The following is an 11149-nucleotide window of genomic DNA, read 5'->3' as shown; positions in this document are numbered from 1 at the left end:
AAAAAAAAATAATAAATAAATAAATAAAATTTACATTCTGTTAGAATATGTACTGTAAAGCATTTATCTTTGACAGAACATTTACAAGCACAGGTGAGTGTCCACATTTTAGTAACATTTGTTCTTGGAGACATTTGTAAGAAGCTTGGATTATAATTAAGTATTCATGTTGCTAAAGATGTAGGTTGAAAAGAAATCAGCTTTGAGTGGCTGTGTGGATGGCCTAGAACAACGAATATATTTTTTCATTTACTAGGATAGGCTAAAGCTTTGGTTTCTAGAGTCAAAAGAAGTCTGCTATGTGTGTGTTTTGGAGGGGGGTGATGCATCCTATTTGGGGACAGATGTTAAACAGTGACATCTCACTTGGGTGTGGAACGGTCCATGGGATCTCAAGTTCACGTGGAACAGGCAGGAGATTCTGTGGGAATATGGAAGTGGTCATACACTACAGGGCTCAGAAGTGTCCATAGGTTCTTCCTGAACCATTTCAATTTCTTCGCTCTTTGCTGCAGCCACTGTGATGGTGTCAACTTCACTTGTGAAGCCTGCGAGGAGCCGAGAGGCCTTGTGGTGCCTCCCACAGATGCCCCGGTGAGCCCCACCACTCCGTATGTGGAGGACATCTCAGAAGCGCCCTTGCACGATTTCTACTGCAGCAGGCTACTGGACCTGGTCTTCCTGCTGGATGGCTCCTCCAGGCTGTCCGAGGCTGAGTTTGAAGTGCTGAAGGCCTTTGTGGTGGACATGATGGAGCGGCTGCGCATCTCCCAGAAGTGGGTCCGCGTGGCCGTCGTGGAGTACCACGATGGCTCCCACGCCTACATCGGGCTCAAGGACCGGAAACGACCGTCAGAGCTGCGGCGCATTGCCAGCCAGGTGAAGTATGCGGGCAGCCAGGTGGCCTCCACCAGTGAGGTCTTGAAATACACCCTGTTCCAAATCTTTGGCAAGATCGACCGCCCTGAAGCCTCCCGCATCGTCCTGCTCCTGATGGCCAGCCAGGAGCCCCAACGGATGTCCCGGAACTTTGTCCGCTACGTCCAGGGCCTGAAGAAGAAGAAGGTCATCATAATCCCGGTGGGCATTGGGCCCCATGCCAACCTCAAACAGATCCGCCTTGTTGAGAAGCAGTCCCCTGAGAACAAGGCCTTCGTGCTGAGCGGTGTGGATGAGCTGGAACAGCAAAGGGATGAGATTGTTAGCTACCTCTGTGACCTTGCCCCTGAAGCCCCTCCTCCTACTCTGGCCCCCGACATGGCACAAGTCACTGTGGGCCCAGGGCTCTTGGGGGTTTCGACCCTGGGGCTCAAGAGGAACTCCATGGTTCTGGATGTGGCATTTGTCCTGGAAGGATCGGACAACATTGGTGAAGCCGACTTCAACAGGAGCAAGGAGTTCATGGAGGAGGTGATTCAGCGGATGGATGTGGGCCAGGACGGCATCCATGTCACGGTACTGCAGTACTCCTATACGGTGGCGGTGGAGTACCCCTTCAGCGAGGCACAGTCCAAAGGGGACATCCTGCAGCGGGTGCGAGAGATCCGCTACCAGGGCGGCAACAGGACCAACACGGGGCTGGCCCTGCAGTACCTCTCCGAGCACAGCTTCCTGGTCAGCCAGGGTGACCGGGAGCAGGCGCCCAACCTGGTCTACATGGTCACTGGAAATCCTGCCTCTGATGAGATCAAGAGGTTGCCTGGAGACATCCAGGTGGTGCCCATTGGAGTGGGCCCTCATGCCAACGTGCAGGAGCTGGAGAGGATTGGCTGGCCCAATGCCCCCATCCTCATCCAGGACTTTGAGACGCTCCCCCGAGAGGCTCCTGACCTGGTGCTGCAGAGCTGCTGCTCCGGAGAGGGGCTGAAGATCCCCACCCTCTCCCCTCCCCCTGGTATGCTGGCACCTTGTGTGCAGGTGGGAGGGCTGGGCGAGGGCTGGCGTGGCCTTGGTGCTGTGTGCATCTGCCGAGATGTGACTCGGGTTCCAATCCTGGCGTCCCTGCTCTGTGTGCCCTTGGTTGAACCTTGCCTTCAAAGGGCCCGTGTTTCCTCACCTCCCTGGCAGGGAGACAGACTGTGATCCTTTTTTGGGGGAAGATCTTTTCTTATTGTGCGTGCTTATATAAATTCAAAGGTAATGGAAGCCTATTGTTAACATTTAAACAATACCAGGAAGGAGTGAAAAAAAAAAAAAAAAAAAAAAGCAAGTCTTACTTTATCACACAGCCTCTTCCCCACCCATTCCACCCTCTGCTTTCAAGGTAACCTCTGTTAAAGGTGGTGAGGATAAGCTTCCTTTTGACCATACTGGGTGGGTGAAATTATTCTGAGTAGCTGACATTCTTCAGGGCGAGACCAGGAAGTCAGGTGCCAGGTAGCAGGTGCAGTCTTCAGAAACTGGTGTCAGACTGCCTTAGTTTGAATCTTGTCTCTGCCACTTGTTAGCTGGGTAATTTTGGGCAAGTACTTAACCTCTTTGTATATCAGTCTCCTCATCTATAAAATGGTGATAATAATAGCATCTACTTGCTTAAAATAGTATCTGGCACATGACAAGTGCTCAAAAAAATGCTTGCTCCCACTGCTTTGTCCTTTTACTGACACTGGCATCTAATCCATTCCTAGTTCCTGAACATCTTTATTCAATGTGTTTGGGACCATCCCAGAATAACTAGCTTTCTTTTAGTATCTTTTGAGTCTCACACTTGTCAGTACTTTTGTTTCTTTGTTTTTATTCATGTTCATATTTTTATTCATGTTCATAGTTGTATTTAAATTCTTGTAATATTTTTGCTGAGGAAAGCAACAATTACATAATTTCATCAAATCTCAGATGTGCTCAGACACTAACAGGAGCACTAGGCATTTGTAGCTGGAATCATCACAGTACGTTCACCTGCCCTGCAAGATCTGAGGACAGCGGCTCATTGTCCAGGGAGGGGCTGCCGCTCCATTTCCTTTTGCAGTCTCCTTGTCTTGCCAGGCCAGTATTTTACTCAATTCTAGAAAAGTGGTGGCCCCTTGTTACTGAGGAAGTCCATGCCTGCCACTTTTATTTGTAGACATTCAAACTTCCTTTGGGTAGAATCGGAGTCTTCTCAATGTCTCCAAACCTGAGGTAGTCAGGCCCCAGGAACTCCATCTCTCCCATCCCCTCCTCCCTGGCCCATGTTACCCTTGCACTCATGAAGGCACTCCCCCGCCCTTGGTGGTGCCACGTGGTCAGCCTGCCCTGCAGATCCTATTGGATTTCAGGTTGTAGGCCTGGCGGCCAATGTCCCTGCTGGCACCTGTGTGCTCACCTTCCTGGTTGTCATTGCAGACTGCAGCCAGCCCCTGGATGTGATCCTTCTCCTGGATGGCTCCTCCAGTTTCCCAGCTTCTTATTTTGATGAAATGAAGAGTTTTGCCAAGGCTTTCATTTCAAAAGCCAATATAGGTGAGTGAGCGAGGCACCTGAAGCAGCCAGTGATGAAGAGGCTCTTTTTGGGACTCCACTTGATTCAAAATAATCCCCATTTTCTTGTTCCGTTTAGGGCCTCATCTCACTCAGGTGTCTGTGCTGCAGTATGGAAGCATCACCAACATTGACGTGCCGTGGAATGTGGCCCTGGAGAAAGCCCATTTGCTGAGCCTTGTGGACGTCATGCAGCGGGAGGGAGGCCCCAGCCAAATCGGTAACATTGGTGCCACAGGCTGGATGCAGAATCTCCATTCTGCTTCTAATTTTTGGCATAAATGACTGTGTGACCTCGGCCAGTCACTTTGCTTCTTGGCGTTAGTTTCTTCTTCTGGAAAGTGAGGGGCTAGATGCTCTTCCAGGTCTCTTCCAGATCTCCACTGGGTGTTCCTCGGAGTCTCTGAATCATTCAGCTTTTGAGTAACTTAAGGATCCTCCGTGAGGCAGGGTGTCCGGCCGCAGTCAGTACTGACTTGGCGTGATCTGTTCTCCATCCTCAGGGGATGCTTTGGGCTTTGCTGTGCGATACTTGACTTCAGAAATGCATGGTGCCAGGCCGGGAGCCTCGAAGGCTGTGGTCATCCTGGTCATGGACGTCTCTGTGGATTCGGTGGATGCAGCAGCTGATGCCGCCAGATCCAACAGTAAGAATCTGATGTACAGTCCTCAATTCAGGAGAACGAGACTTTAGAAATGATAGAGGATTAAAAGTGGGCTGGGGTTACTTTTGGATGTTGTGGCTGATATTAAATATACTCAGTACCGACCTCTGTCCTGGTATCAAACAGCAGGAAATTATCCAATCACAATGTGATTTGGAAACCAAACAATAATAAGTGTGTGTTGATACTACATCTTAATGACTAATTATAACCTTTAATTTCTCCACATTTTCCCTTTGTGTCCAGGAGTGATCCTACCTCTATGCCTTTCCTTTCTAAAGGAGGATTCGTGGTTTCTTACTAAAATGTCATGTCTGAGGCCACAGTGATTCATTGTGGGGCCTTGAGAACCAATGGGGACTTCCATGTATTTAGAGTTCGTTCCTGGTACCAGGCTAATGGGCTTGGCAGGGTTGAATGGATGAGAGACAAAGGATCATGCTGTAAGAAAGGGAAGGGGCCACATGTCCAGCCTTGTGCTCCATGAGAACATGTGCTTATCATGTTCTTAATATCAACAGGATGTGAACCGGGACAGGTGGTAGAGTCTGAGGGACCACCTCCCAGCTGAAGGAGGTCTGGGTGAGTTGAGTGACTTTGAGTCCCCTCATGGCCACCTGGAGAACTGTTAATCTTTCAGAACCCTGCCTAGGAGTGCTGTCAGAACCTCTGCTGTCTTCCTGATGTTCTTCCTGAGAAAGTTACTTGCTCCATTCTCTATGTCACATATGAGCTACTCAAAATGTGCAAAATCGTATTGTATCATATTTGTAACGTATCTATTCCTTGCAAAAAACTGGGAGTTCTTTGAAGGCAGGGGAAGAACTTGCTTATTTTTGTATCATCTGTGTATGATGCACAAAATAGGTGACCATTTAACATTTGTTGAGTGAATGAATGCGACATGTTTATGAAATCTGTGATTTTAGGCTAAAGGACACTAAAAGGGAAAGGATAAATATTTGGATAATATAACAAACACGATAGCTGAAAAACTGCTAGTAGAAAATCCGCTCCAACCTGAAGCACATTGCAAATTCCTAGAAATTTCTGGAGAGCTGAATTGAGGAATTTCAGGATGGAAATTTTTTTCTCCTTTAGTATCAAGAATCCAAAGAAAGATTTTCTTTGGGATAGGAAGCAGTTGTGGTCTTGAGGAAGTGGACATGATCCAGAGCAAGTCATTTAACCACCCAAAGCCTCGGTTTTTCATGTGTAAATGAGCATGCATGTTCTCCGGGCTCAGCCCTGTGATATTTTCTCTTCTCTTCTTACATACACCCCCTTGGTGGTCTAGTTCAGTGTCATGGGTCTAAATATATTTATACATCTCTGACTTTGAAATTCATATCTCCTCAACTCAGCTTGCATGCTCCAATAGGCAAAACTAAACTCCTGATTTTCACATCCATCTTTCTCATCTTTCTCATCTTAGAGAATGGCAATTCCAACCTTCCAGTTGTTCGGTTCAAAAAGCTCAGCATCCTTGATTCTTCCTCCTTTTTCCTGATACCTCCATGCAAGCCACGAATAAACTATAGCTCCATCTTCAAAACACATTGAGAGTTATACCACTCCACACCATGTCCACCAGGGTCACCTCAATCCAAGTCCCCATCATCTTTCACCTGGACTATTGAAATAGCTGTCTAACTGGAACCCCAGCTTCCACTTTTGTTCCCTGCAGCTCATTCTCAGCATAGCAGCTGCAGTGGCCCTTTAAAATCAAAGTCAGCTCCTGTCCCTCTGCTCTGTCGTCTTGGCTGGCTTTGTTTCATTCACAGAACATGGTGAGTCCTTGCCATGGCCAATGGAGCATTGCCTGATCCATGCCCTTTCCCTCTCTTGCTTGTCCCTCTTTCCCCAGCCCCCGGGAGCATGCAGTCACACTTCTGCTGTGGGGCGTTTGCACTCACTCTTCTCTCTGCTTGGGATGTCCCTCCCTCAGATATCTTCTTGGCTCCTTCTATCCTTACATTAGGTCTCTGCTCAGATGCCATCTTTTCACCAAGTGCTTCTCCAACTGCCGTGTATGCAACAGTAACCCCCACCTCAGCCCTGGGCATTCTCATCCTCCTCATCTCATTTTGTTTTTTTCCTAAGCATTTACCCACATCTGAAATTCTATATATTTACTTTGTTTGTGTGTTGGTTGTCTTATCTCTCCATGAGGACGGGGGACAGGGAGGGACTTTATATGCTTGGTTCACTGCTGTATCCCTATTGCTTGCAATAGTACCTGACACAGAGTAGGAGCTCATTAATATCTGTTGACTGAATATCTTCCTTGTAGGGCTGGTGTATGCGACCAGCCTGGAAAACATGAGGCTCTGTTCAGATGCTGGATATAACGTCAAGCCAGTCCATTTTGAGCCTACTTGCCCGCAGATCCTTTCCTGTCTCTTCGCTAACTCTAGGGGTGACAGTGTTCCCTATTGGAATTGGAGATCGCTACGATGCAGCCCAGCTAAGGATCTTGGCAGGCCCAGCAGGTGACTCTAACGTGGTGAAGCTCCAGCGAATCGAAGACCTCCCTACCATGGTCACCTTGGGCAATTCCTTCCTCCACAAACTGTGTTCTGGTGAGTCTTATTAATACCTTTCTTTCTTCTCTCAAAAAAAGGCTCCAAAACAAACCCACCATAGAAACAAAAATACTATTGAAGAGACCCCGGGGGTGCCCATGCATAAGATTTGGCCTTGAATGAAGATTATTTTGTAGACCAGGACCTTTAAGTTTCTGCTCCTGGGAGGTTGATACCACAAACCCTCATGGGGCCAGCAGAAAGCTTTCTGTGTATGGTCCTGTTTCCACTCTAATTGTCCATGTGAACTTGGCAGAGAGAGCCTAGGCTTATTTGTGTAGGAGGGATCTTGGACAAAAGAATCAGAAGACATAAGCAAGGAACCCCAGCGTGTCGTAGATACAGTCTTCTTCCCCATGGGCCTAGACTCACCCTCAACATGGGTATAAAGGGCTTTAGAAATACAATAACGTGGCGACTCATGTCAAAGTACCAGAGTTTAAGTTGATTTTAGGTTAGAAACTTAAAAAAAAAATGCTTTTGGCCGGGCGCGGTGGCTCACGTCTGTAATCCCAGCACTTTTGGAGGCTGAGGCAGGCAGATCATAAGGTCAGGAGATAAAGACCATCTTAGCTAACACGGTGAAACCCCGTCTCTACTAAAAATACAAAAAATTAGCCAGGCGTGGTGGCGTACGCCTGTAGTACCAGCTACTCGGGAGGCTGAGGCAGGAGAATCACCTGAACCCAGGAGGCAGAAGTTGCAGTGAACTGAGATTGTGCCAATGCACTCCAGCCTGGGTGACAGAGTGAGACTCCGTCTCAAAAACAAAAAAATATATATATATACACACACACACATATATGTGTATACATATATACGTATATATGTATGTATATGAATGACATGTTTATGAAATGTACATATATACATTTCATATATATGTATATATGTGTGTATACACACACACACGCACATACACACACACGCTTTTTGGGGCTGGGTTTGTATATTTTCCCATTACTAGCTATAAGTCAGAACCTGCATAGAGCTACTGTCCTTCAGGGGAAAAAGTCAATGCAAGTTTGCCCTTAAAGGGTAATAGCGCTATGCAAGTGTTGACTTATAGCTAATAGCTGTACAGAGAGATGGCAGCTCTCTTGGTAGGAATCTTCAAGTTAGATCTCTTTCAGGTTTCCAGGATCTTGCTTCATCTCCTCACCTTCCCCATCCCTGGCATGATCTACATGTGAACTAAGATAATGACAGTGTAAGCTGTAGTTATTGCCATATTATCACTGTTACTGGCATCATAATTATTAATAACCACACAGCATGTCTGAAGAACCACAGGATGACCACCTTTTAGCCTCGTGTCCCTGTGTCTCCACTGTTAACCTTGTTCAGATTCTTTTCAGAAGAGTTGAGATGACTTCAAAAACTAGACCAGGTTGCTTTAGCAGACATTGTGAATGGTTCAGAATTTCTGGGTGAAAGATGGGAACTAAGATCTTATTTGTGTCTGTTGCAGGATTTGTTAGGATTTGCATGGATGAAGATGGGAATGAGAAGAGGGTAAGTTCCTTTCTGTTGACTTTGAAAGAAAGATTAGAGATGTGTTTGGGGTTCTTGTTCCCACTGGTTAATTTTTCCTCCTTTGGTCTTAGTCCAGTGCTTCCTCTCACTGTTATCTTGTTTTTGAGGGTCCATCTGTACATTTTATGTTTTGCTTCCTGTCTCATGAACAGGAGGCCTTCTTGCTGTGTAGGCCTGTGTTCAATTCTAGGAGTCAGTTATCTGGCAAATAGGCTTAGAGTTGGGGTACCTCATCTTATTCCCTGCCTGAATCTACTGTTTGCTTCTGCAGCCTGGGGACGTCTGGACCTTGCCAGACCAGTGCCACACTGTGACTTGCCAGCCAGATGGCCAGACCTTACTGAAGAGTCATCGGGTCAACTGTGACCGGGGGCTGAGGCCTTCATGCCCCAACAGCCAGTCCCCTGTTAAAGTGGAAGAGACCTGTGGCTGCCGCTGGACCTGTCCCTGTGAGTCCTTTGCTTCTCCAGCCAGGGCAGTGCTTTTAGCTTGGCTGTGCAGAAAAGTAGAGCAGGCACCAACCAGCCCAGAAGTACCGTTTCCCTCATCACCACATACACAGTACTACCTTCGCTCACCTTCCTTTCCTCCTGTGCTCTTTGGACATGCTTTCAGCCAGTCTCAGGGATCACTGCCCTCTTTCTCTGCCTGTGGAAGGCACTTCCCCAGAATATGCATAACCAGAAGGAAGAATTGCTTTTCTGAGGTCAGTATTCAGCTTGGCTGTTGGCAAGTCAACCTTTAGGAATCTATGTATTCAGGGTATAGCAGTGGAAGTAAGCAGTGAGAGAGATGCTTCCAGAAAACTCTCCAACCACACCTATAGCAACAGCACATCACCAAGGTGGCCTGGATTAAGAGGAAGAAATATTTAAAGTCCATCTCATGTACACTTGTGGAGAGCATTTCCTTCATGGGCTGGGTTAGCCTTCTGTCTCGTGTTTCGGAGAAACGGCTGCTTATGGTGACCATGACTCGGCCGTGGATTGTAACCTTCGTGCTGAACAGACATAACCGGTAGGATGCAATCAAAACTGTATGTTACAGCTCACTCTCCCTTTAGAATTTATTTAGGGAGATAAATTTCCCTCTTGGTTGAGGTGAAAACTCCACTAGACCTTACGTTGTTTCTGTGTATTCATAAAGAAATCTATAGTTACTTTTAAGTCATAAGACAAAGTCTCAATTGATAATTAGGTACCCACTCTTGTGTAATAATCAAAACTTCGAATTTGATGAGAGTTAAAACACCTCCCAGTCCCAGTTTGGGCTGCCTGCCTCTGGGAAGGAGGGTATGGTCAGCTTTTCTCTATACAAAGAGCTTTGCCTGTTTTGATTGAAAGCATGTCCTGGAAATTACTCGATGTCATTTCAAAGAGAGCTTCATAGTACTTCACTGCGTACCACAGGTTACCCAGCTGTTCTTCTGTGCATGTGCATTTAGGCTGTTTCCAGTGTTTTGTAATGACAAACAATGCTGCAGTGAGTAAACCTGAACATAGAATTTTCATATGGTTGGAGGTGTGTCTTCAGGGTAGATTCCTAGAAATGAGATTATTGGGTCAAAAGATAAGTGCGTGTGAAGTTCCCCTTAGGTACTCCCAGATTCTCATCTAACAGGTGAGATGTGGTTGTGCAGAACCAGAATGTCCATCAGTTTGCTTTTCCATCAGCGAGGTGTGAGAGTGCATGCTTCTCCACAGCCTTGCTGAGGGAGTGTGGTGTTACAGTTTTTATTTTATTGTTTTTGCAAATTTCTTACTTTTCAGGAAAGAAATGGTATCTCAGTATACTTGAAATTCATTTCTCTAATGATGAGTTAAGTTAAACATTTTTTCGTATGTTTAATTGCCATTTTTTGGTTTAATTTTGTGAATTTTCTGCTCATGCCTTTCCCCATTTTCCCATTAGAAAATTTGTGATAAAACACCTGAGATCTACCCCTTAATAAATTTTCAAGTGTACAGTACAATATTGTTAGCTATTTGCAAGTTGTTGTACAGCAGATCTCTAAAAGTTTTTGTTTTGTGTGACTGAAACTATGCCCATTGAACAGCGACTTCCCTTTTTCCCCTTTCCCTAACCCCCGCAACCACCATTCTGCTTTTTGCTTCTATGAATTTGACTATTTTAGATATCTCCTATAAGTGGATTCATGCAGTAGTTATCCTTCTGTGACTGGCTCATTTTACTTAGCTTAATGTCCTCAAAGTTCATCTATGTTGTGGCATATGAAAGGATTTCCTTCTTTCTAAAGACTGAATAATATTCCATTGCATGTATATACCACATTTTCTTTCTTTTTTTTTTTTTTTGAGACGGAGTCTGGCTCTGTCTCCCAGGCTGGAGTACAGTGGCCGGATCTCAGCTCACTGCAAGCTCCGCCTCCCGGGTTTGCGCCATTCTCCTGCCTCAGCCTCCCGAGTAGCTGGGACTACAGGCGCCCGCCACCTCGCCCGGCTAGTTTTTTGTATTTTTTAGTAGAGACGGGGTTTCACCGTGTTAGCCAGGATGGTCTGGATCTCCTGACCTCGTGATCCGCCCGTCTCGGCCTCCCAAAGTGCTGGGATTACAGGCTTGAGCCACCGCGCCCGGCCTGTACCACATTTTCTTTATCCATTTGTCCACTGATGTGCATTTGGATTATTTCCACCTCTTGGCTATTGTGAATAATGTTGCAATGAACATGGAAGTGTAGGTCTCTCTTTGAGATCCTGATTTCAATGCTTTTGGATGAATACCCAGAAGTGGGATTGCTGGATCATATGCTAATACTAGTTTTAATTTTTTGAGGAAACTTCTTTCTGTTTTCCGTAGTGGCTACACCACTTTACATTCTCACCATCAATGCGCAAGGGTTTCAGTTTCTCCACATTCTTGTTAACACTTGGTGTTTCTTGGTGT

At 46.2% G+C, this 11149-nt stretch overlaps 1 protein-coding gene across 1 annotated transcript in view; it reads left to right on the top strand.

Annotated features, from left to right (window-relative positions):
* The window catches only part of VWF (von Willebrand factor), a 178977-nt gene that overhangs the window by 104689 nt on the left and 63139 nt on the right, over positions 1 to 11149 (top strand). The window contains exons 28-34 of the mRNA XM_017883319.1: positions 516 to 1894; positions 3325 to 3441; positions 3539 to 3679; positions 3963 to 4106; positions 6542 to 6706; positions 8181 to 8224; positions 8517 to 8694. Coding sequence (XP_017738808.1) covers positions 516 to 1894; positions 3325 to 3441; positions 3539 to 3679; positions 3963 to 4106; positions 6542 to 6706; positions 8181 to 8224; positions 8517 to 8694 — 2168 coding nt within the window. The remainder of the gene's footprint in view (positions 1 to 515; positions 1895 to 3324; positions 3442 to 3538; positions 3680 to 3962; positions 4107 to 6541; positions 6707 to 8180; positions 8225 to 8516; positions 8695 to 11149) is intronic.

This window comes from Rhinopithecus bieti, unplaced genomic scaffold (genome assembly GCF_001698545.2).
Source record: "Rhinopithecus bieti isolate Rb0 unplaced genomic scaffold, ASM169854v2 scaffold_13342, whole genome shotgun sequence".
In the NCBI taxonomy this organism is placed as follows: domain Eukaryota; kingdom Metazoa; phylum Chordata; class Mammalia; order Primates; family Cercopithecidae; genus Rhinopithecus; species Rhinopithecus bieti.
The sequence above is the reverse complement of the archived record's forward strand: the minus strand, read 5'-3'. Positions and strand labels throughout refer to the sequence as shown.